The 27,159-nt window shown below is 47.8% G+C and overlaps 1 protein-coding gene across 1 annotated transcript in view; it reads left to right on the forward strand.

Annotated features, from left to right (window-relative positions):
- The window catches only part of LOC144137663 (solute carrier family 22 member 1-like), a 72,008-nt gene that overhangs the window by 12,415 nt on the left and 32,434 nt on the right, over nucleotides 1–27,159 (forward strand). Inside the window, exons 2-4 of the mRNA XM_077669595.1 lie at nucleotides 3,215–3,318; nucleotides 18,265–18,419; nucleotides 20,720–20,888. Of these exons, the coding sequence (XP_077525721.1) occupies nucleotides 3,215–3,318; nucleotides 18,265–18,419; nucleotides 20,720–20,888 (428 nt within the window). The remainder of the gene's footprint in view (nucleotides 1–3,214; nucleotides 3,319–18,264; nucleotides 18,420–20,719; nucleotides 20,889–27,159) is intronic.

The following is a 27,159-nucleotide window of genomic DNA, read 5'->3' on the forward strand; positions in this document are numbered from 1 at the left end:
GCTGCGCTTCATTGATAGCAAGTGGGATGACTAGTGTCGACGATCGACCATCAGTACATATTTGCATAAGCACAAGCCCACAATGTTAACACGTTAGTTTGTGGTAAAGGGAATGTGCTTCCCGGTATTTTTTTCACCAGCAGTACTTATGTTACTGTACATCTTGACTGAGGGGGTAATTTACCGCCGCGAAAGTTGTAGCAGCAGGTATGCTACGAAAACACGAGCAAAAACATCGTGAAGGCGATGTTTTCATAGGTACGCGTGTAATACCGTTATGAGCTTGTCAAACAATTGATTATTTCGTGGCATGTAATGAGTTTCTCCCAAAATTTTATATTATTGATAAATACCAGCTTGGTCTGCAGAACGTTAGGCATAACCGTTCTAGCAATGTTTCAGTGAAAAGGCCACCCTTTATTTTTATTTTTCTAGCTTTATTACAGCGTGTTTTATTTCATAATTATATAATTACACGCTCTTCCTCTTGACGCTGTGGCCTTATACTTAAATTTACGGCCACTTAAACGTTTCAATTCAAGCCAAACATGAAACTAAGGCGAGCGCATGTTATAACGGCGGACCATCACGACACAGACGGCCTTGATGTGAACCGAATAGACGCGAGCGCCGGATTCCTCTGTAGCGTATATAGTAAGAAAATCTATAGGAGTCAGTAGCCGTAGAAAATAGCGCCGGTGTTGCTGATACCAAAAACTCCGTACGTTGAAGTGAAAACAGCAATGTGCCTAACAGGAGAGTTATCGGCATGTGCAACGAAAAATCTGCAGAAATTCTGAGAATTTTCTACCAATGCGTAGCATGCGTTTTCCGCTTGTCTAGAGTCTGAGTTCTTTGCAGCGAAATATGGCTATGAGTAGCGAATAGTGTTGAATTATTTTGTTCTTTCTCAGTTTGCTTTTGTTTGTTTTCGCCAATGGTGTAGATGTATACTTTTCTAGCAACGAAGTGCTTTGACTTCGCTAATTTTCTTTTCCCGCAGACACAACGCGTTCTGCAGAGTTGGTCCATTTACGCTATTTTTATAGGTATTTCCAACGTTCCTTTGCAGACTTTTTTTGTTTATTCTTCAGTTTTTGGGAAGACGTGTATGAGACTCATGATTTTGATTTGTCATGTTATATCTGTGAAAATTTCATTTTTCGCATTTTTCTAATTTTGCTTTTCGAAATTCGGTGGGACCAGTTACCTTTATCTACGCAATTATAAAGGTTAAAGATGTCACTTTCGCCAAATCTGCATTTCTGCGGAAATTCAGGGCGTTACGCGGTTCGACATTTCCGTTATTTTGTAATTCTTATTTCGAACTTTTGTTAGCGGAATTTTTTGTTTGTTCTTCCCTTTTGGGAAGAGATGCAAATATGCCTATTGTTGATTTCCTCAGATAGTGTTTGTGAAATTTTTTTTTCCATTTTGCTTACCTTTCCTTTTCCGAAAATTTTGTGTGTTCAATTATCTCTATTTACGCTCTTATAACGATTACAGGTGCTGCTTACGTCAAATCGGCATTTTAGTGGAAATGCAGGACGTTACACGGTGCTGGCTGTGGAGTACTCGGCAAAGAATGCTACGCGTTAAAAGGGGGTTCTGCAGCGAAGACGACATCGTTGCTGCTCTCCCGTGCCCCCGCACATTCTCTATATCATGGCGGGTAACAGAGCAAACTGGACGAAAACACGAATAGCGGAGACACAAACAAGCGCTGACTTTCAACTGATTTTATTCGAAAAAAAAAAAACCATGATTATACACATATGTCGCATCCTCCCGGAGCATGCGTGAAAAGAAAAGAGGGAGAAAGAAACACCCTAGCTGCTGACACCGGCGGTACAGAATATAAAAAATTAGATTTCGACCTATGCAGATAAGAAATCTATTTTTCATGTAAAAGAACAGAAGGCTCTGTATATCAATAACGATAATATGCGTGTGTGTACACAAAGACCTATATATCACCGCGTAATTATGTTTCATTTCATTTCATTTATTTCCACCTTAAGAGCCCTGAGGGCATTACATAAGGGGGGGCGTGCAGAAAGGTATGACACAGCGCTAAAAAAAATTACAAGAGTACGTAGATAATGCATGAGTACGTAGATGTGCGACCCGCCGCGGCGGCTCAGTGGATGCGTTGTGCTACTGAGCCAAAGGACGAGGGTTCGATTCACAGCCGCGGCGGCCGATTTTCTGATGGGGGCGAAAAGCGAAAACGCCCGTGGGTTCTAGATTTCGGTGCGCGTTAAAGGTCCCCAGGTGGTAAAAACCAATGTATGTATGTATGTATGTATGTATGTATGTATGTATGTATGTATGTATGTATGTATGTATGTATGTATGTATGTATGTATGTATGTATGTATGTATGTATGTATGTATGTATGTATGTATGTATGTATGTATGTATGTATGTATGTATGTATGTATGTATGTATGTATGTATGTATGTATGTATGTATGAAATGGACGAACACGTATATGTATCTGTATATGCTGATGTGTATTTGCTCCATTTGCGTGTACTCGCGTATAGCATCTGTATTTTTCCTTGAAAAATAATTGGTATATGGCCCTACATTATCTTCGGCTATTGGCTCAACACTTTCTTGCCTATGTCTTATGTACTATTTCAACAAATAAACAAACCTGAACTCAAACTAAACGACTCGGACTTCGATGTTTCTCCGTCGGCGCAACACAACGCCCTTTGTCCGGCCAGCACCGGAGTGAGAGTGACGAGTACTAGTCTCAGACGAGCCAACCGACCAGTAGCGTGCTTCAACTGTTCCCCGGTGGCCTATCCGTACCGAGCGTCAATTTGCCGCTGCTCGTGCGCATGTGGCTAGTGTTGTGAGGACTGAGTTAGTGTAATGGCACCACGTTACTTTCGTTTGTTTAGAACCCTAAAGAACGCTTTTGGAGGTCGTTGGTTCTACTTGATGCGGCATCACAGATGGGTGACCAACTGGTTCAAAAACATGCCACCGTCCTTCTTCGGAAACTGTATCCGCCACCTTCCTTAGCAGCGGGTCACATAAGGGCACGCGTTCGGCAACTTCTGCTTGGTGTTGTTTCTTACGTATTGCTTTATTGAATTCTACCTCATCTGATGGTCTACTTCCATGGGTCTTAATAAAGGCTCCCGAAGTGGTTTCATTGGCTTTTGCCTCATAACACCGAATAACCTTCATTTCAGTGGGACCTTGTATGCCAGCACGAATGGCAACGCTCGATGATGACGAGCGTAGTCTTCATGGGTCAAGTGATTGGATCACCCATCATGGGGCACTTGTCCGACAGGTGGGAAACCTTTGCCACAGATTGCTATTCTACATCAAAACGCGCCGAAAGTTCCTCTTCTACGGTGCACAATACATGTCACCAGCCTTAAAGGGACACTGAAGTGATTTGTAAACATTGCGGTATTACTAGCGCAAATGGCAGTCCGGAGTCCCTAGACCATGTTTCGACCACTCTGGGTGCGTTTACGCGACATTGCTTGGTAGAAAAATCCATTAGAAAATGCTGTCCTCCTCTCTGAATATTTGCCCACTTTTTGTGGTGTTTTTGCGTGACGTCAGGAAAAAAGTGACTTGGCTTGATTGCGGTACTGCACGGCTCGCCGACCTTCCGACAGAGTCAGTCGGCCCAGCGTTTAGTCCACCGGCCGCCGACGGGTCGTAGCAATTCGTTCGCTCAGTTGAAACTACGCCACGAAACGCGTTATGAATGGAAGAATTTGCCTTTCTTTAGTTTGTTAGTTTGTTCACCGTATCAAGCTCCAAGTCCAGGCTGCTCCGCACAAGCGCTCCACAAGCGCACATGCGACGCTTCGCAGAGTGGTACTCTAGTAGGAATATCTAAGGCCAATTGATGGCGGGAGAAGAGTCAGCGAAGTTAATATAGGTACTAAGGAAATATAATCAACTGAAACGTTTACCGTACAGCGTAAAACTAGGTTGCAGGAAGCACTTTTTGCGCTCGGTGAAGAAGCACAGCGGTCAGCCGCAGGACCACACCACACATCTGCGAACGCTTTTCCGTCTAAGAAAAGCAATTGATAGACGTCAGATATTGTGGAAATTTGGGGGACGCTTACTGCACGAGCGCTATACAACAAATAGCCTAAGCTGCTTGAAATGCTGAAACTAAACAAAAATGTAAATTGACTATACGTTATATACATTGTGTTTCCACCGCCGGTAGCGGTGACTCGTGGCCCATCCCTTGGGAACTGTGGAAACTGAACAATACTATACTCTGGGACGGACGTTTTCAACGCACAGTAGCAGCTTGCTTGAAAGATACATGAGAACTTTCAAGCCTTAGTATTTTGCAAAAATTGGACCTTTTTAAACAAGACATCAAGAACTTAGGTATAAAGGCGGCAGCTCCGTCATCCTTTTTGAAGCGACTTCACATACGTGAACTCCGCAGTTCCTTGATGCAATTGCATGAGGCTGAAAGAGCTGAGGCCGGGACTATTGTTGAATAAATATGTGATGTTAAAGGTCAAATGCAGCAGCATATCACTGAAAAATATCTGGGAGCCCTTGTTCGATCAAAAACGGTACATTTTTGCAGGAGCCGCCAAGACGACGCGCATTTGGAGATGAAAAGCAGTCAGCACTAGAAAAAGTTATTCATAATTGAGTATGGGGGAAAAAGCTGTTCTGATAGCCGCAGTATACTTGGAGCATTTTGTGCCCATTGTGAGAAACTCTTTAATGGCAACACGGGTAACTGTGCTACGCCTTATTTTAATGTATTCCTGCAGCCTTTTCCTAAGCTCAGGGACGATGAGCGGGCTCTTGTAGAAGGACCAATTACGCTTGAAAAAGTGAAAATTGCCATTTCAAACTCTCAAACCCATAAGTCGCCTGGCCCTGATGGCCTCACCTCGGAGTTCTACCAAGAATTCTCGTGTGTTCTGGCACCTGACTTACATGAAGTATTTTCAAAAGCCTATGAACTTGATGTTCTGCTTCCTACATTTTACCAAGGTTATACCGTACTAATCCCGAAAAGTGACAATTCCGAAAAGTTGAAAAGCGTGGATGTCTACAGGCCGATATCTCTGTGTAACGTGGATTACAAGATATTCGCGAAGGTGCTGGCACGCAGGCTACAGATTGTAATCACAAGTCTGATAGGTTCACACCAGACTTGCGATATTCAGGGGCGGATCATTCAGACCAACATCCACATTGCTCGTTCTGTACTGGAGTGCGTATCCGATGGTGCGGGGCACGTTGCGTTCCTTCAAATTGATCTTGCTAGAGCATTTGACAGGGTTAGCCACCCTTTCCTTTTTGCTGTTCTGGAGTCAGCTGGGCTTGGGAAAGTTTTGTATAAAGGCATATCTCTCTGTTACAAAAGCTGTACGACCCGGTTAATTATAAATCGCGAACTCTCTAGACCTATTCCCATTAGATCTTCCGTACGGCAAGGTTGCCCGTTGTCACCCCTTTTATTCGGTTTGTCCCTTGAGCCCCTGTGCATTAGTATTCTCCAAAGCAGTGTTATTCATGGTTTCTGACTGGCAAACTATGAAGTGAAAGCTTTAGCTTATGCAGGTGACGTTACCTTTTTTGTGTGGACGAGAAAAGTGTTTTGGAGGCCATTACGCTGACACAGCGGTTTTGCAATGTAAGTGGTGCTAAGGTGAACCTTGAAAAATCAAGAGGTTTTTGGAAGGGCTGGTGGGGTACGCAGCCGCGTCAATATGGAGGCATACCATGGGATTCTAAAAAAATAGAGTACCTTGGGGTTCCTCTACATCACATTCGAAACAGTGGACCTCATTGGTCTTCTGCGCTTACTGTAGTAAAGCGTAAAACGCAGGCATGGATGGGGCGGGAGCAGTCTATATTTGCGCGTGCAGAACTGTGTGATGTATGTCTTGTATCCAAACTTGTTTATGTTCTGCAGGTCTTTAGTTGTGCACGAAATAAGGTTCAAGCATTTCACAGAATGTTGGCTACCTTCGTATGGCGGTCGAAGTGGGAGCCCATGCGCCGCGATAACCTCTTCCTCTCGTTAAGGTGTGGTGGTCTTGGATTGGTGCATTTGTTTGTACATCAGGTCGTTTCGCGGTTCTTCTTTTCAAAACAGCTGATCATCCGTTTTTAAAGGTTTTTATTCAGCATAAATTGAGTGCTATTTGCCTTTTTATTTGCTCCAACCCACTCCGGGAATCGTAAGTCCCTTTGGGGCTTTCTGAAAGAGGTTTCTGACACTTTCAAGTTTCTTATTGTGCGTTTTTCTGTCGAGTATCTGTACGGTCTCTCCAGGAAGGAATTGTCGGGCATTTTAATGGAAAGTTTATTTCCAGTGCCCATTTACCGTCAACCATATCTGATGATTTTAGATGACAGTGCGTTGAAGCGCGTCACAACAATGTGCTTCCAAGCGGCTGCAAAAACTTTCTTTTTTAAGTTGCACACATCAACGTTGCCTGTTAAAACATGGCTCAATAGTAAAATTGCCTTGGTTTGTTTAGTGTCACTTGGTCTGTTTACTGTTTAGTGCGCAGACATCGGCTAGTTATTGCTACGATTCCAAGGCGTCCTGGAAGGCTTACCTGAGGTATTTTACAGCCGACAACATGACAGAAGCGCGGTATGGCGATGACTGAGTTATCGAGAATGCCAGTCCAACAATAACGCCTGATTCCGAGCCCGTTGTTTCCCAGAACCGGAACCGAAACTTATTTGAGTGCTAATCTTGGACATTGTTTAATGACGTAGCACTTTTATCTGACGTCACTGTGGCTTTATTGGTTCAGCCGCCGCAAACCGCGTTTGGTAGTTTTTTTCTTCTTTCAAGCTTTATAAAATAAATACAACCTTATCGCCCGGATAAACGATGACAAGTGTGTTCATTTGAGCCAGTCCACGCAGTGCACACAAAACATTGAGCTTGAAAAATTCACTTCAGTGTCCCTTTAAGATATACTTGACACTGTGCATCTAAAAGTAGTGCCCGAGTGTCTGAGTGACGTATCAACGGAGCAGCCGAGACTGCTGGAAATCAAAAATTAAAATTCTAGAATACATTCATATGATCCTGTTGGGGCTCACCACGGCTAGAGTTTGGAAATAAATGTTTAAGGCAGTATGAGGGGATAAATTGTGCTTTTGCGAATTGCTTAGTATGTTACAGGTTTACTAAGATGTCAATCTGGTTCTTGCATGTGTATTCATGGACAAGCGAAATGCGAACATGGAAATATCAAGCAGAACACACAATATTAAAAAGCCCTGTTCGTGGATGTGAAATAATGCTGCGATATTGCAACATTTGGAAAGCAACATTTCCAAACTTTGTTATTGCAATTAGGTTCCGTGTCAATTTAACCAGCTTGGAAAAAATTGCGCTATTTGTGTGTTACGGTTCTTATTTTCGCGTTTGCGTTTCATTTGTCGACGACTGTATATGTAAACTATACGCTGTCCAAGAGAATCAGGGTTGAGACACGCTTTTGTCACACTATATTCATCATCAGTGACATGCGCAGTCAGCACTTCAAATCGTTCGTTATAATTAATCATCAGCCCACTTATTTCTACTGCATCACGAAAACCTATTCTATAGACGTGTTATCTCTATTCGTGACGAACGTTGCAGGTGTCGATGAGGAGATGGACTGGTCTGGAAATGACTTTATTTCAATAAAACCTGCAGTGGGCTTGGATCTGTTACGACCCCCGCCCCGACGTGGGCCACCGTCGCATCTCCTTTGCGGCCCTACTAAGCGCTAGCCCATTTGCGCAGCCCGTGCCTTTCGAGCGCAATGAAGACCTGCTGGATGGCCTATGCTTCATCCGTCTTGTTGCTTGACTCAATGGCTCTTTGGAGGTCCGCATGGTATTCTTCAAAACTTGCGCCGTCTGGGTCGAAGGCACAATCCCACATGACGTGCCACCGGTTGGCCGGCCCTTTCTTACATACGCTGCATTGGGCATTATGGTATTCGGCGGGATACATGTAGCGCTGCCGGTGACATGGCCAACGCCGCCTGTAGCCTTCTGAGATACGTTGCCTCTTCGCGACCCAGCGCCCGGTGGGGCGGCAGATACGCTCTTCTCATCAGCCGCATGTTTTTGAGTGCTTCGCCGTAACCCCTGGGTCTGTCTATGGACTCCACCCACCATGCCCACTCGGGACGCCTCCCCACGCTGGGGCCGCGGTGTGTTATAGCGCGCGCCTCCCTGTGGATCGTCTCGTTGTGGTTCACTGTGTACGGTGAGCATTCGCCCGCGTGCGCCGGGATCCATCTGATTTCTACTCTTCTTTCTTCTTGGACACCCGTTTTCTCGATGATCTTGGCTGCCTTGCCGATCACTCGGCCATTCGCCAGGTTGCGGACGGCCTCTTGCGAGTCGCTCAGGATCGTGTCGCAAGTGGCTTCGCACATCGCCAGGGCTATGGCGATCTCTTCTGCTTCGGTGGCGTTCTCGCATTTTGCGCTCGCTGACTTGGCCACCCTTCCCGTTCTTGCGTTTATGGTTACCATCGCATACCTGCCTTGGCCATAGTCTGCCGCATCGACGTACCGTGTTCGCGGGTCGTTACTGTATATTTTGCCCTTGCGCGTCTTCGTTCTTGATTGCGTTCTGGGTGCATGTTCTTCGGAATGGGACTTACCCGCACGTTCTCCCGCACCTTTTCGTCTAGGTCTTGGAGTTGCCTCCCCGTAATCTCGTAGCCGTAGCCCAGGGTATCGAGGATGGCTCTACCCGTCTTGGTCGCTGCCAGTCGTTCTCGTTGTGCTTCTAGCTGGGCCTCGATGAGCTCATCCACCGTGCTGTGGACGCCCAGTTGCAGCAGTCGTTCGGTGTTCGTCGATTCGTTTAGACCTTGTGCCCGTTTATACATTCTTCGGATCATAGTGTCTATCTTGGTCTTGCCGGTCTGCGTCCACTTGTGGTACACCGCCGTGTATGCCACGTGGCTGATCGCGAAAGACTGCTCCAGTCTCGCGAGCCCCTCTTCGCGCATGCCCGTCTTTTTGGTCGATACACGCTGGAGCAGCCGCAGGGTACTTGCCGTTTTGGTCGCCAGTTTCTTCATCAGGTTCTTCTTGTTACCGTTGCCGTTGATAAGCATGCCCAGCACCCTGATCTCCGGCACTTCGGGGATTCGCTGGCCTGTCTTTGTGATCAGCTCCAGGCGATCGCACTTCCTTGGGGGCAGTGGCTGCCGACCCACCTTGCGAGGCGAGTATACCAGGAGCTCTGACTTGGACGGCGAACACTGCAGACCCGTTCCGTCCAACCGGTCTTTGATGGCTCAGATCGCCTTCTGCAGCCTTCTGTCGATACCTGCGTCTGTGCCACCGGCCGTCCATAGGGTGATGTCGTCTGCATAAATGGTGTGTCGAACGCATTCGACGCTCGACACCGCTTCGGCGACTCGGATCATGACAATATTAAAGGGCAGCGGTGAGATCACCGACCCCTGAGGTGTGCCCACGCTGCCGACATCTCGTTCTGGTAAATCTATCTCTCCCGCGTGCAGCTTGATCTTGCGGCCCGACAGGAACACCTTGATGTATTTGTAACTCCGCCCTCCCATGTTGAGCCTTGACACTTGCGCCAGGATGGCCGAGTGCCTCACTCGGTCGACGGCGATCTGCAGGTCTAGGCCCACTACCACCTTGATGTCCCTTGTATCGTCCTCGATGATTTCTTTCTTCAGTTGTAGCATCGCGTCTTGGGTGCTCAAGCCCTTCCTGAACCCGATCATCGAGTCCGGATACAGCCCCTCTTCTTCGAGGAAGTCCTGCCACCTGTTCGTCAGCACGTGCTCTAGGACCTTCCCCACACACGATGTTAGCGAGATGAGCCGCAGGTTCTCAATGCTCCGTGGTTTTCCCGGTTTTGGAATGAGTACCGTTTTAGCTGTCTTCCACTGTTTCGTTAGTGGGCCGCTTCGCCAGCATCCGTTGTAATATTTTGTCAGCGCTTCGATCGACGAGTCGTCGAGGTTTCTCAGAGCCTTGTTCGAGACTCCGTCTGGTCGCGCTGCCGATCTGGTGTTCAGCTCCCGCAAGGCCTTTGCAACCTCGGCCGTCGAGATGTCCCGATCCAGCCTGGCATTGGGGGTCCCCGCGTATCCTGGGTGTTGTTCGGCCGTCGTCTGTGGTAGATACTTGGCGCTCAGCTTCTTGATCAGCTGGGTCTTCTCGGCTTCGCGCATGACCTGCGTCATGCGGTTCTGCTGGAATGACTTAGTTTTGGTCTCCTCGAGCAAGTGTGATCAGAGACCAGGCGTTGCCCTGGTGGAGGTTGCCGTCGATGCGGTTGCACACCTAGTCCCTCTGCTGTCTGCAGAAGAACGCGCTGCTGTTTTTCAATCGCTCGATTTAGCTCCGCCACCCTCTTTCGAAGCTTCCTGTTCCATCGCTGCTTCTTCCAGCGCTCCTTGATGGACCTCTTCGCTTCGATGAGGTGCGCCAGTCGGCTGTCTACGCATGTAATGTCGTCACTGGTCTCGATCTTCTTGGTCGCTTCCTGGAATTCCTTCTTCAGCTTCGTCGTCCATGCTTCAATGTCTTCGATGTCGAGCCTTCCCGGGTCGTCTCTTCTCTGCTTGCGGAAGGCGTCCCAGTCAGTTCATTTGTGTTCGATCTTGCATCCGCCTGTGCCTGCCAGTTCGATCGCTAGTATGTAATGATCGCTCCCCACATCTTCTCCGGTGTTGCGCCACGTAACCTCTCCTACGTTCTTAATGAAGGTTAGGTCCGGCGTGGTGTCCCGCTGAGTCGACGTGAGGCCCGTGCGCGTAGGTTTCTTGGGGTTTGTGATCAGGGTGTATCCTTGTTCCGTCGCTTCGTACATCATGTCTTTACCCTTGGCGGTGTCTCTGTTGTACCCCCACGAGTGGTGTGGTGCATTGAAGTCACCCCCCCACCACCAGCGTGGTTCTCTTGGCCAGGTTACTCGCTGCCCTCAGCAAGGTCTTGAATTTCTGGCTGTAGTCTTTCGGGTTGCTGTAGACGTTCACCACGTACAGCCCCTGCCTGCAGTTCTTGCCCGGTGCGACCTCGACGCAGACGTGTTCGTATTTAGTCTTTTTTCCGTTGTTCAGTTGTCGCTCTATCGCGGTCAGTCCCTTTCGCACGAATGTACAAATCCCACGCCGACCAGACGAGTCGGCGTAGGCTCTGTACCCCGGCAGTGTCGGGTTCTGCACCACCGTTTCTTGCAGCATGATGATGTCTGGTTTCCTTGACAAGTTTCGAATGTGTTGCTGTAGTACCATATTCTTGTTTCCGAGGCTTTGGCAGTTCCATTGCCAGATTGTGAGTGACTCCGCTCCCGACCTTATTGCGCGATGAGACTGCCCTGGCATGGTTGTTGTACTGCTGGTTGCTGCGCTTGTTCTTGGAGGTACGGGTGGTTGGCGAACTGTGCCGCAAAAATCGGGCTGCGTGCCATGATTTTCTGCGCTTGCTCTGCAAGCTCGGATTGCTCGCTCAGGCTCCTATGGGACACCACCAACGTGGGGATCATCTCTTCTAGTCTTGCGAACCGTTGCTCTGTCGCTGTCGCTGGGTTGTTCACCGTGACCGTCAGGTTGCTGACCGTGGCCGAGAGGTTGTTGACCGTGGCTGTCAGCTCCTCGATCTGGGCGTCGTAGTTTTTCTTCGTTGATGGTCTTGCTCGCTTCTTTGGTGCTACTTCGTCTTCTTCCTCCCTTGCGATTTCCATTGCCATTGCTTCTTTCTTTGGTTGCTGATCTACTTGTTCCTGCTGCTGTTGCTCCTTCTGCTGACTTGGTTGCTGCTGCTGCTGCGTCGGTAGCTGCTTCCCTGCCGAAGTGGTTCCTGATGTCATGGTCGTTGACCCCGCTCGATTCTTCTGCTGTTGTTGTTGTTGCTGCTGCTGTAACTGCATATGTAGGTTCCAGAACCTCTTTTCCATTTCTGAAAGCTTTTTCGCCATTGACTCGTTGGCCATTCTCAGTTGCTCGCAGCATTGGTTGCCGCCGTACTTGTGCCCGTTCGTCGCCATCTTGTTCTCTTCCTTCGCGGCATTAGCCCAGCTCACTCCTTCTCGCGGTTGTTGACTGCCGTGCGAGGTGCTGAGGGAGGAGTGACGTGGCTGTGACGTCGGGCGTCGTGACGCACTCCGCGACGCGTGGCGTGGTGCCATGGAGGAAGAAAAATGTTAGGAGGGAGCATGACGTCAGGCGGCCCAGCTTCGGCAAGCCAACCTCCTCTGAATCCGCTTTCTCCTCTCCTCGTGCTCCTCCCGCGCAATGCATTATGGAAAATCCACCACGCTCAGGCCCGCGGTAGCATTTAGTGGCTCCGGCTGGCTGCCGGTGGAGATGGAGGCGAGCGCCGTCGTTACCTTAGCCGTCGTCGAAGGCGCCGTACAAGATTGTTCGCCAGCGTTGCTCTCCAAGCTTCGTATCGTGGAAGTACTGCCGCTGTCGCTGTTCAAAGCAAGGCGATACTTCGATCGCATTCTTAAGAAGCACTCACACGAGCTGCAAGCCGAATTTCACTTCTGACGTTGGATCACTTGAACGCGCCGCCGTAGACATTCACAAGCATGCTACAGCTGCTCGGTGTTTGCCAGGTGTGCTGTGACGTTGATCGCGCGTAACGAGTGTCGTGTCGGCGGGGAGGTGGTGAACCTAGCTTTGGTTTCGTTCGCGCGCGCTTTTGCACACGTTCGCCTTTTCGGTGCTCCGGCGTGGTGGTACGTTTTTATCTACTTCAGTGCACTGGAAAACAAAGGGTTCAGAACCCTTATGTTGGGTGTGACCACCTCGCGTCGCAAGCAGTACAACGGCTGTTTGTCCGCTAAGGACCGCTCGATCGGTGCGATACGTATATGAAAAAAAAAAAACGAATGCTAGATTACGCCTGGGTGGGAACTTGCTGAGTTGTGGACTGACTGCGGCTTGGCAATAAATGGTTAAAGAAAGGGTTGAAATGGTTGATCTTTTCAACTTTGCCTGAGCGGCAAAGTTGAAAAGATTATCTCCACTTCTGCACGCGGCGGCGGCACACAACTCGCCGACTGCGGCGTGAACTTCGACGGGTCTGAAAACTCAGTAAACCAAGATGTTTTCTGCCTCTCCCGTCCGACCACTTTGCCCGCACGATCAGGCCGCTGCGCGTTTCGGGTTGCAGGCAGAGCTGCGCGCAACGACTCGTCGCCGAAACTCGAATACGCGGACGGCCCAGAAACCAAACGGATAGACACACGCATGGAGGAAGAGGACGCACGCACGCAGCGTCGGCGAAGGGCCACATGAGGCGCAAAGAACTACCGCTTGCCTGTCACGTGAATAGAACATCTCCCATCAGTGTTTCCTTTTTATTTTTTATGACTAGGCTTCACGATTGTCACGTGACGCTCCCTCCTAAACTTTTCTTTCCTCCATGCGTGATGCGCTGCGCGATGCGTGGCGTGATCTGCCCGTGCCACGTGACGTCACGTCGCCCAGCTTGGGGGAAGGAGGCTGGCGAGAGCACGCGCTGCCTCCGCTGTTCCTCGGTGTTTCTTCGCTCCCATCTTCGTCTTCGAAGCACGAACGGGATCTTGAATCTCGCTCTACAGGCCTTGTCTCCAGTGGGGTGGCCCTCGCCGCATGGCTTGCACTTGGGGACGCATTTGTGGTCTTCTCTTGGGTTGCTTACACCGCACCCCAGGCAGACTTTTGCGTTCGGTGCGGGACATACGTCACTGCGATGACCGACCTTCCAGCAGCATTTGCACACCTCGATTTGTTTCCTGTACAGGCTACGCAGTGTTGACCCGTACCTCACGTACGTTGGTACCTTTTCGCTTTCGCAGGCGACGATCACCGTCATCGACGTGCCGATGCGTTTGGCCCCCACCGCCGTTGGGTTGTGTTTTGTCAATATTTGCTCTAAGATATTTGCCTCGCTGTCTTGCGTCGGTATTCCCTTGATGACTCCTTTGACCGTGCCGTGTGCGGCCGTCCCATACGCGTTGACCTCGTACTTGGTTCCCTGGACCTCGATCTCACGAACTGGATGTACTTTTCGGCTCGTTCTGCTTTCGGTGTACTGATCACCATGATGTTCTGTTGGTAGTTGGGACATGCCATGTCTTCGGCCCGCTCCGTCTTCTCGATGCCTGCTGCCGCCATGACGGCTGACGCGACGCACGCTGCGCCCCTTCTCGCGATGTCTAGCCCGTCGCGAGGCCTAAGCACGATCTTGATCTCTTCTGCAGGCATGTTCGGCATGCGGGAGGCCCGAATGACCTCCTTCCTCACGCTCTTGCCTCGCGTAGCGTTGCCGTTAAGCTCTGAATTATTGTTAACGGTAATGGAGGTCACCTCACCTTGGGCGTCTCGTTGGTCCGGCTGCGGATTCTTCTTGCCATGCCCACCGATGTGAAGCCAACCACTCGATCGCGTGAACTTTTCAGGCGTCATTTCCTCCCCTTCTACTTGTACGCACATCCGGGTCGTTGACCCCTTCCTTGGTGACGTAGTAGCTGCGCCTTCTTCCATCGTGTTCGGCAGCACGCCGGCGGTTAGGCTTAGCAAACGCTCAGTGCATTAGGCTTAGCTTAACTATACCAGCGGCGAAAAAGTGCGAGCTCAGTAAATTGGCGAAAAACGCACCTTTTACTGAAAGTCCGGTATCGGTCGATGACCGTTACGCTCACGCACACACTGGCAAAAAATCGTCGTAATCAAAGCAACCAGCACTGCGTAATTGGAGATTAATTACGGAGCCGATGTGAGCATGTTCGCACTCGTCGGCGACCGCAGCGCCCTCCCTACCGCAGAGCGGTACGTGTAATGAAATGAGTTATATTTACAAATCACAGCTTCTCATACTACCTCCCCATTAGTACGCTGTTATTTATCGCAGCTTATCGTTGCGCTTAAAACTGTTTCAAGTATACGAGGGCCATATCCTGCACAGTGCGCAACGCAGTCATTAAAAGTGGTGTGCTGGCCCATGTACAGCAGCGTTCCTCATCGTCGCGGCTTGTTACAGAGCCTCAGAGGCGGCACCATTGCCTGTCCACGTGTAATGTCAATATACATTGAAATACGAACAAAGCAGCGCGTGGCTTTTCGTATATGCTGCGCATCCTGGCACCGGGCAGCGTATGCGCAGCAGCAACGAGTGACGAGAGTGCGTTTCCAGCATTGACATTGAAATAGCATCGTTAAGCGTTTGAGCATATTGATTTAGCCAACCACCTCGTTTGACTCCTGTTCATGCTGACATCACCTGACTTCATTGTGTGCCGCTTCATACGACGCAGCGAGGAAGTTTGCTAGCATTTCTTTCTCTATTGTTTGTTAAGGGAAGCCGGAACGGACGAAACACTGCGGCGGACCAAATGAACATGCGCGCACGCTGAACGATGCTATTTCCATGCCAAGGTTAAACAGACACTCCCGCAGCTTGTTCCTACTAAGCATGCGCGGCCCATCGCCAGGATGCGCAGCATGTATTGAAAGCCACGCGCTCCGTTGTTTGTGTTTCAATGGATATTGATACTACAGATATACAACACAAGTGCTTTCAGACGTAGCTCACAGCGAATCATGCACACATGAGTTAAACAAGAAAAAAAGGCTACTAGAACAAAGAACAAACAACTAACCAAGTCCTGAATTAAAGAGAACAGGGGTGCATCTGGAGTTTGTCACCAATCAGTATAAACCAAACCAAAACTCAGAACCTCGAACAATCCCTTAACCAAACGCAAACCTATCTCCAGTTAGACCAAACCAATACCAAATCAACACCAACGCAACCCCTGACCCAGCCGAAACGAAACCCCACCTAGCCCACTGGCTGAGCTTGACCAGATCTTAAAAAAATCCGTACCGCACACATACACACGCACGTACATGCACATGCACATGTACACGCACATGCACACGCACATGCACACGCACACACGCGCGCACGTGCGCACATGCACACACACACAAGAAGCGTTTCAACAGGAGCGCTGTCTAGGCCGAGCTTTGTCCGTCCGTCGAACCGAAAAACCGCGAAGCCCCAAGGAAAAAAATCTGGTTATGGAGGTGCCGAGCATCGAACCCGCGACCTTTACGCCATGAAACCGGACACATAACTACTGGGACACCCGAAAGGCCTGAGGGGTATGGGATTAGCAATGGCGAGGAACAATAACATGTGCAGCCAATTGGAAACGAAAACGTTTCGTGGTAGGAATCGAACCCGGGTCGCTCGCGTTATAAACCCGTCGTCTATGGATCCGATTGAAAGCCTGCGGGCGAAACGACCCGGACCTGCCACTCATTTAGAAATTTCAGCAGAAAATTTGAAAATAAATTGGAATTGTCCCAGTGTAATGAGTCACCCCCGCTTTAGCGCCGAAGACTGTCGCGGTGGAAAAGGAGGAAGAGAGATCCAGGCTGGCACGACCAGTGATGCCAATTTAGCGGATTTTCCGCTAAATCTGTCGGATTTCATTTTATTCTGACGGGGAAAAAATTAGTCTAGCGGCTAGTGGATTTTTTGACGGGCCATTTTCATACATAGCGGATTTCTGGCGGATACCTCACGCAGTGCACCGATTCAAAATCGCCCTGCAAGAAACCATTTCCGTGTCCTCTAAAAATGCAGAAATTGCTTAACGTCAGAGGTTAGGAGGGCTCCTGTTCCCTTGCTCCGCCTATCTGAGACAAAAAAATCCGTGAGGTTTCAAAACGGCTCTGAGACAATGGAAAAAATTCAAAACCAGTGGAATAAAATCACCCTCCTGGACTGGAAGCAAATATCGTCCACGCAGTCGTCCTGGTGTGAAGTTCACTCCTATAAGGACGCCTGCGGCGAAAACCCGTTCGCCGAGCTGGCCGGATTCGCCATGTCGATGCTCGTGCTGCCGTATTCAAATGCCGAAGTAGAGATGAGGTTTAGTCAGCTTAACATAATAAAATCCAAGATGAGGAACAAGCTGAAGCCTGAAACAACAAACGCCATCCTCGTCGTATGAGCGGGACTGAAGTGACACCGGAAAAGTTGTTTTGATTACGAACTTCCCGCAGCAGTTGTTAGTGCAATCGGGACATCTGCAAAGTATGTGCAACCAAGTCATATTTCTGGTCTCTCAACAAGTACCAGCGATCCCGTGGAGATGGTGTCAGACGACGACAGCGGCGACGAAGACCTCGACGTGTTTTTCTTTTTTTTTCTTTCTTTTCGTTCTTTTTTTTTCATCAGTGTGAACATTTATAACTTTTTAACTTTTAGCCTCTTCTGTGATGTGGTTGACCAATGACGACCCCCGCAGCACTGTAACCTGAAGTGTTCTGTTAGACTCCTGAAGGACTCTTTTATATATTATTTCAGCTCTCGTAGTTTTGGGGAGCTTTTAAGAATGATAAAGGTAGTTATCATACGAAATCGCGCTGTTATTTTAAATAAAATAGGCCCTAGCGGGAAATTTAGCGGATATGTTTTAGAATCTAACGGAATCTGGCGGATTTCTCATTGCTCTTTAGCGGATGTCTGACGCCCACCGATGGTAACACTGGGCTCGACGCGAAGATACTGGGATCCGAAACTGCAAAGCAAGGGATGACATGGCCCAAGGCACCTACGTCGCTACACTAGTCTGGGCAGGAGCGGGTCGACGTTGCGTCGGCTCCAGTCTCCCGACGCACCGCCAATCCACGCCTTGGCGGCTCCAGCTATGACGGGCGCCTGTCTGCGGGAAGCTGCCTCGAGCCGTCGTCCTACGCTACGACGGCCCCCTAAACGGCGACGTTCCTGAATTGAGTTGCACAGTAGCACGACAACATGCAGTTACTACCTCTTGACAACATCTTCACATTCACGCTCAGTTTGCACTTCAGCACCCGTCATTGGGTAGGCATAGGACCTTGTCGACTTTCGTGGAAGACTATTTAATTGGTTGAGGGACGCAACTCTACTTTTTTGACAAGATCTCTAAGTCACGTGTGGGTGGTTTTGTTTGCAGTGCTTTGTTATTGATAAATGTCTGTTATGCCAAGCCTTCCCCTGCTTCCCGTTTCCTTCTTCTTGGCCGGTTGAGACACGTTACAAACAGCCCGGTGTCCGACGAAGGGAGAGAGGCCAGCAGCTCTGCTATCTTTCAAGCCTTGCACTACTAGGGCAAGCTGTGCCACTTTTTTTTTTCTTTAGGCGCTTTGTCTTATGGAATGCCATCACGAACTTCCGCGACACAAGTCATTCAGCAGTAACTTGGCTTGAAAAAATGCTTTCCGCAGGGTTGGTCGCCGCACAGTACTACTTGGTTGCACCCTCGGGACTGCACTGCTTGGGGCCGTCAGTGCAGCGTCCCCTTCAGTGAAATGGTACAACGCCTTGCGATTTTTCACCAGCATCATGGCTACTGGCATCATAACAAGCTCCGTAACGCTGTGTGAGTTCTTCGAAATCTTTATTCTTCTTTTCCTCGGATTCTTTATTGCCACTTTCCACGGCAGACAATATGTGCACCCGCCCAAGAAAAGCGTGTTTGAAAGTTTGCGAGGGAATTTCATGTCTCCTTTTTGTTTAAACTTGATGAGTTCCTTACGCTTCTGCTTTAAAGTTTTCTATATAAACATTTGCTCGCATAATTTGCATGCAGTTCTGTACAGAATATCCGGAGCTGTCCGTTAAACGTACTAGTTCGGGAGTCAGCTTGCGGGATGGCGCCGATGCCTCGTATTAGGCGTAAGCGTGCTAGGCGTGGTCGAAGGCTGGTAACAGCCACAGAAAGTGTCGACGGGCAGGTAACGTCTGCTTGGGAGGGTCTTTATTTACACTAAAAGCAACAGTAATGACCACTTGCAAAAAGGTTTTCAAAATGTTGTCCACATCACCGTCCAAACCACCTGAATCATGCCAATGTGTATGAAATAAATAGAGAAGTGAGGTGAAGACTCTCGACAAGTAGCACCCACTGCACGATGTTGGTTATAGGTAACTTGATATTTGCCTGCCTTATGTGAAGACTCCGCAATAGTATGTTTTTTCACTCCTGTTCACCTGCACGGCCAGTCACGGGCTCCAAAATGTTTTCGAATGCGAGAGTCTTTCTTGGTTTACTTAAATGCGAAAACGTTGATCTGTCTGTCTGTACCTCGATTCAGCCGCTCGGTCAAAAATTAACATATCTCGTTAACGAGGTAATTGCATAGGCAAAACAATTAGGAATCTACTAAATCTGGTAGCAGGCTTCATACCCTCAATATTCTTCAGGAAAAAAAAAACAAACATTAGCGATATTTGAGGAAAAGCATTAACACGTAAGTGGCTCCTTTAATTAAAAATACACGTGGGTGCAGTATCGTGCGATAGTAAAGATGAAAGAACGCGTTAAGAAGTATGTTTTAACCTAAAACAATAAAAATGGCTCGCGCCGGTGTCTTGGGCTCGTGGCCCGCAACAGTAACAAAAGGTCTGAAAACATGGTACCAGAGCAGTGTGAACGCGGGAAAATTAAAATAAGTTCAGCAAACTTTCGTTGTGTTTATTACGGCAGGACCAAGACAGGAAAGGAACAGGGTGAGAGGTGGGAGAGAGAGAGAGAAGAAAGGCAGTTACGTGGCACAGATTGAAGAAGAATATTAGCTTTCGACGACATTTGCAGCGAAGCAAGGCGAGCAGAGACATGGTAATTTTTGTACGGTGATAATAACTACTGAATCTACGTGTACTGGTATAGTGTGCGTTTAAGATTAAGTAAATCACTGATAAGCATTCTGTAACTGATGTAAAGAATGCCTCGTATATACAGAGCACGAAAATTGATGAGCCGGAGTAGATCTTAAATGTGCGCATGTAACAATACTCCCGATCACGTGGTTGCCTAACAAATAATTTAAAAATGTACCTAGATCTTGCACAACCTGAAATTCTTGTGTTTCACTTCAACACGAAACACAGACGTCGTTGCTTACAAAGGGGCTCACCACCGTACGCGTAAAATCCGAATGACTTAGTCACTCGGTGCTTTCCACACGTACATCAATCAATCAATCAATCAATCAATCAATCAATCAATCAATCAATCAATCAATCAATCAATCAATCAATCAATCAATCAATCAATCAATCAATCAATCAATCAATCAATCAATCAATCAATCAACTTTCATCATCATCATCACCACCCTATCTACGCCCACTGCTGCGCAAATGCCTGTCCCATAGATCTCGAATTATCCCAGTTCTGTGCTAACTGCGACCAAGTTATCCCCGCAAACTTGATCTCTTCTGGCCATCTAACTTTCTGCTGCCCTCTGCCGCGCTTGCTTCTCTTGGGATCCACTCTGTTACCCTTAATGACCAAAGGTTATCTTGCCTTCGCATTACATGCCCTGCCACGTCCATTTCTTCTTAATTTCTACTAATATGTTCTCAACACGCGTTTGTTCCGTGACCCACTCCGTCCTCTTCTTGTCCCTTAATGTTACACCTATCATCTTCCGTTTGATTACGGGACGGAGTACGGCACTATAAGCTCCAAAAGCTGACGAGGTCCCGGCCGCGTTACGTTGTGAAAAGAGCAATATGACGGCCATTCATGCTTTAAAAGTACAAATACAACAGCGAGCATTTTATAGCATCTAGTAAAATAACATACTGTTACAGAGCACTAAACAAGCAGGCGAATCTATTTGCACACTCATGAAATGGTCACTCATGGCAACCAAGTAACAATTGACATTTCAGTAACCGAAATCCTGGATCCTCGGTACCGGACGCTCCTGAACCTACCGTACACGGCGGGTTTCGCGGTGCCTACCCTGCTTCTTCCTGGCGTCGCCTACCTCCTCGGGAACTGGAAGCTCCTGCAGCTTGTGGCCGGACTCTCCGCTTTGGCCTGCTTGCCATTCTTGCTGTGAGTTGGAAGTGGTTTGATTTTAAAGGAACCACGCAGACGAAATACAACTTTGTTGAATTTGAAAGAAATAGCCTTTGGTAACTCACTCAGCCCCATTACAGCCATGAAAGGTTTTTAAACCGAAAAATGGAAACAAACGTTTAAAAGCTTTCAAATATCGCGCTACGGTGACGTGTTATGGGCAGGAGTGACGTTATATGTGACAGTACCAAAAGCGTAGTTTTCAGTGTGCTAACTGTACGTTAGAATTCAGTTAATGCGATCAAACAGACTGGAGGCTGCAACAATCGCCCAGTCATGCTTCTTGGCGGTGGCTTACGTGGGCGCCCGCACATCGCTCAAACAGGTTTCTGTGCCGTCATAGAAAAATCGCTGGACTGTGGCTGGGAGGTTTTCTTTATACAGTACAAGCTAGTTAATTAGAACTCGAAGGAAGCCATACAATTGTTTGAATTAAACGGATTTCGAATTAGGGGGCGCGAGCGGGAATAGATGGATATTGCACCGCACTGCCCAGGCAGAACACAAAGAAGCCTCCACTGTACTCGTTATCGCGAATCACATAGGCGCTAATACACAACGTTTGTTGCGCACGCCCCGTGAACGAAGGCCCACGCCAGCGATCACGGCACAAAGAAAACCTGCAACGGTTTGCGCCAGGCCCAAGAGCCGGCAGCTTGGCGCCCCGGGCGGAAGTGAAATAAGCTGTCGCAGCAGCGTATACGCGCTACACAGTTGTTTTTTAGACTCGTTGTTTTCCACCTCTAGTAAATTTGGTTTGTTTTGGATTTGCAACGCGTTGGTATCATTCTGGGCAGACTTCTTGTGCGAGGAGCGATCGCAGCTAGAGGATCCCAGTTCGACTTAACCGTTATGAATGGCGACGCGTTCGAATTGTCAGATGTTTACCCCCATTAAAATATACAGGGCTGTCTCCGGACCAGGGCGGCAGCTCGAATTGACGGAAAGTTCGAATTAACCCAGTTCGAAATAACAAGCTTTTACTCCATCTCTCTCTCTCTCTGTCTGTCTCTCTCTCGATATATATATATATATATATATATATATATATATATATATATATATATATATATATATATATATATATATATATATATATATATATATTTTATTATATATATATATATATATATATATATATATAGTTAAGAGAAAAGGTTCCTGGCTATAAGGTTAACTGTACGATAGAGAAGTCACATTGAAAAACATAGCATTATTTTTCTAACGTACCGACCAGGGGCCGGTCTTTTTCAAAGATACAAATAGTACAGATCAGTTGGGTTTAAAAACATTTCAGTTGTGGGCGGGGCAAGAAGATGTATTAAGCAAAACGTGGGCTCTACGTAACACAGAAGCACATACCAAGCCCCCATATATATATATATATATATATAGAAATAAGGGTTGGCAGTCGAGAAAACCTCGGAAAGCAAAGGGGAGGATGTGGTAGATCATTGAAACAGATTAAGAATTTGGAAAGAAAGAAAGAAAGTGAAGAAAAAATGCCCGCCAGGTGGGATCCGAACCCACGACCTCCAGAATACCGGTCTGGTGCGATGCGCAGGTATTCTGGAGGTCGTGGGTTCGGATCCCACCTGGCGGGCATTTTTTCTTCACTTTCTTTCTTTCTTTCCAAATTCTTAATCTGTTTCAATGATCTACCACATCCTCCCCTTTGCTTTCCGAGGTTTTCTCGACTGCCAACCCTTATTTCTGTGTTATTTTCAACGAGCCCCTCATTTCCTATTCTGATTCGCTACACATATATATATATATATATATATATATATATATATAGTTAAGAGAAAAGGTTCCTGGCTATAAGGTTAACTGTACGATAGAGAGGTCACATTGAAAAACATAGCATTATTTTTCTAACGTACCGACCAGGGGCCGGTCTTTTTCAAAGATACAAATAGTACAGATCAGTTGGGTTTAAAAACATTGCAGTTGTGGGCGGGGCAAGAAGATGTATTAAGCAAAACGTGGGCTCTACGTAACACAGAAGCACATACCAAGCCCCCATATATATATATATATATATATATATATATATATATATATATATATATATATATATATATATATATATATATATATATATATATATATATATATATATATATATATATATATATATGCTACCCTAATCCTGCCCCGCTCTATGGATCGCCACCGGGGCGGAACGAACCGTCGTTACGTCGAGAAATCATACAGGAAGGCTGTCTGCTTCAACGGCCTTCTTCGCCGGCATTGCCGGCAGACGAGGGGCCCCTTCTTCCTCGACCACGGCTTCCAGTGGCTCCCGCCGGCTCGGGTTCTAGCCGCTGACCCGCTCCACCCAAGTTTCGAGGGTGTGGCGATCTTGCGAGCCACCTCCACCAGACTCTACGTCGAGGATACGCACGCGCAGACGACACATGGCAGCAGCACCCTGCGGGCCAGACAGCGGTTGAACCGGCCCCGACCTCCCCTCCACCCGCACCGGCCTCTCCAGCGGCAGCACCCCAAGCTTCAGCCCAGGCTCCATTGGAGCCACGCTACAACTTGCGAAGGACCTTCTCGGCCATCGTGAAGCAAAACCCAAGGAACTGAATATAATCAGGTGACTCTTGTGGTCAGAACAGACCAACCGTGTCAAATTTTTTTTGAAGGCTAGGAAAATTGTCGAAAAGCGAGTGCGATATCAGGGCCATGTTAGTACCCTTAGTCTGTATCGCAGGTGTGACGTAGTTCCGAAAGGGCTGCGCATTTACGTTAGAGCAGCCACCTCCGACGTGTCCCAAGAGCTTAAGGCTAGGGGCGTTATGCATACATGAAGCATCCAAGCAACTTTTGAGAATTGTTATTGACCGTGATAACTCACAACTAGAGCACATCCTGAGTGAGGAACGAAAACTCGCTGACCAGGTAGACTTCACGCCCCATGAAATTAACCTTTTAAAAGTGTTTGCAGAAAACAAAGAGCACCAAGTAACGCTAACAAAACAGAAAAAGCTGCTTCGGGACGGCATAACTTCTGTGTTAAGAAAGTAGACACGTCTTTGTTTCATTTCCATGCAAGCCCCGAAAATGTTCCTGAGCCTAACACCTCACAGCTCAAAGAGTGCCATAAAGTAAATCTTTCCGACTCCCCTCTCACTGATGACGATGAACGCGTGCTATCAAGAGGCTTGAATGTTTTCCCTGCAACCGGCAGACTAGACGAATTCCAAATTTATAAGGATCTTGAGAACTTCTCCCGAACGCTTAGGCTCACCGAATGCTACTATGACAAATCACAAGACCCTAATATTGACACTAGGCTGCCATCACTACGTCATTGGACTCTTCCCCCACAAAGAGACAAATGCTTAGGCATTTACATCAAAGCGGTACAACGTGACATTCTGTCTGGATGTAAACATCGATCACCGCATCACAAGAATCTCTCACAGAAAGAGGAAAAGGCATTAAAAGGTTCCAACGGGCGCTTCGGCATAACAACCAAACCCGCAGATAAAGGTGGCGCAATTGTTATTATGAATAAGCTGGACTACACCACTGAGGCGGAAAGACAGCTCAGCGATACTTCTTTCTATATACCAACTGTAACCGATCAGACTCCCCAATTTAAGAACAAGGTAAGCCAGACACTGATTGCGCTCGTCAAGGACAAAAAACCTCCGGAAAAAACTGCAGCCTTACTTCAAGTTTTAAGCCCAGTTCCAGGATGATTTCATATGTTGCCTAAAATACATAAAGCAGGAAATCCAGGCAGACCAATCATCTCCGGTATAGGGACAGTAGCAGAAATGATCTCTAGTTTTATCGATAGCTTAATCAAAGACATTCCTCCCACACTACCTCCATATGTAAAGGATACTCTGGCTGATATTATGGATCTTGTTATACCGGAAAATAGCCTTCTAGACACTCTCGACGTCGCACCGCTATATACAAAGATTCCACACTCAGACGGCATCTGATCTGTCATCCAGGCGTACGATGATGCCTCCCAAGACAGTTAAATTGATGGTGAAACTCTCGGCGTGCTTCTAAAGCTTGTCTTGAAGCTGAACAACTTTGAGTTCGACAATGAGCACCACGTGCAAATCGCCCACGAGTGCATTTCATTCTCCCACTCATATTCCGCCTCTGCCATTAACTTTCTCGATGTTTCAGTGAGGATATCGGACAACAAGCTTGTGACCTCAGTGTACAGGAAGCCAACGGACCGACATCAATATTTGAATTTCAAAAGCAACCACGTTAAATACTGTAAGCTCGGATACCGTACAGTCCGTCTCGGCGTTTTACAAGGATATGCTCTGACACAGCTGATCTTGCCTCTGTCAACAACTAACTAATGACCTAACACGACAACAATACCCACCGTCTGTCATCAGTGATGCTATTAGAAAGTCTGAAAAACAGGACCGCCGCCACCTGATAACTAACTCAAAAGCCAAATCTTTGAATACGACCCCCAACCTTATTCCTACATATACCGCTTCGTCCTCCAACGTAAGCGGCATACTCGAAAACACCACAACATTTTGCTTCAAAGCGAAAGGCTGTGAAGTGTTTTCCCTGAGCCTCCCCGCGTCGTGTACCGACGTGCGAGGAACATCAGAGATATTGTAACGTCATCTAAGGTCAACACCTGCCGTTTCACAGGCAGCGAACCTTGCAATAAGCCTAGGTGCAAACTGTGCCCCATGATGACTAAAGCCTCTGTCGCCACCAGCACCACATCTTCATTCTCTTTCCAGATAAGAGGAAACTTTGACTGTGACAGCGCAAATAGTGTCTACCTTTTTGAATGATATGCCACGCTCAGTACGTTGGTCAAACTGAGAATCCGTATAGAATGAGAATCAACAACCACCGAGCACACATAAAGACCCTACCACACCTTCCCCTATCTAAACATGTAAATAATCTAGGCCACCCCTTCCACGCATTCACAGCCAGGGTGCTTCAATTCAATTTCAAAACGCATTATGACCGTGAAGCCAGTGAATCTTACTTTATTTCCAAGTTTAACACTGTCTTGAGCGGCATAAATGAAAACACAGGGCGATTCTCTTGCTTGCCCAATCAGGCACCGGAGAAGGCCGATGCAGTGAGCAATTGAGAAACTTTGTTCTTGAAGAGAAGCGCTTTTACATCCTCTTGTCTCTCTTTTTTCAAATCTGTGTATAGTGTACAGTGTACGTAGTGTACTTTGTACTGTGGCAGTGGATTGCTTGACCGTATAAAGAATTTGGAAAGAAAGAAAGTGGAGAAACCGTAGAAAGTGGAGAAACCGTAGATAAAGAATTTGGAAAGAAAGAAAGTGGAGAAAAAATGCCCGTCAGGTGGGAACCGAACCCACTACGCCGGTGGCGTAGTGGTTATCGCACCAGACCGGTCTTCTGGAGGTCGTGGGTTCGGTTCCCACCTGGAGGGCATTTTTTATCCACTTTCTTCCTTTCCAAATTCTTTATCTGTTTCAATGACCTACCACATCCTCCCCTTTGCTTTCCGAGGTTTTCTTGACTGCCAACCTTTATTTCTGTCTTATTACAACTAGCCCCTCATTTCCTATTCTGATTCGCTACATGCATAGCAAGGGCCTCTGTTATGGCAGTCTTGGTGCCATGGGGAGCTTAAGAGGGTTCAACGCTGGTCGACCACTCTCGACATGTCGTAGACACTCGAGTCACAGCCCGGGTGGTTAAAAAGGTCCCCTTCACCACTAGAAGTCCGAGTGGCGCTGGCTACCACCCCCAAACACTGGAAAAATTGGGCCCATCTCCCCGCGAGGGGCACTCGAGTAAATGCCTCGCATAGGGGGTGGGTGTATTGCGTTAACGTTTAGTGTTTGGGGAGTTGGTGGTAGTGAATGCGTTGTATCAGCAGCTTCTTGACGTAGTTTGAATGAGCCAAGGATATAAGGCGCGTTCGTAGCCTTTCATTTAGTGTAGGCTTTGTGGCGCAGTGGGTAGAGCACCATGTACCTTGCGTTCCTACCGCAGGGTCGTGGGATCGGAACCAAGCGCCGATAAGTATTATTTTTTTATATAGTGTAGGGGGAGGGGTGCGGACCTGTTGTTGAGAGCGAGGAGGGTAGCGTGATGCGCGAGAGGAGGAGTGGGGAAGAGGGCGCGCCTGCGGGCTGAGCTGTTGCGGACGGACGGCGGACGCTACATGTGAGTTAAAGAAATGCTCTGCATTTAAAAATTACATTGACATAAATACCCCAGAAACTGGAGGGGAAAAT

Source organism: Haemaphysalis longicornis, unplaced genomic scaffold (assembly GCF_048455015.1).
Source record: "Haemaphysalis longicornis isolate Haplotype H1 unplaced genomic scaffold, Haemaphysalis longicornis Haplotype H1 scaffold_43, whole genome shotgun sequence".
In the NCBI taxonomy this organism is placed as follows: domain Eukaryota; kingdom Metazoa; phylum Arthropoda; class Arachnida; order Ixodida; family Ixodidae; genus Haemaphysalis; species Haemaphysalis longicornis.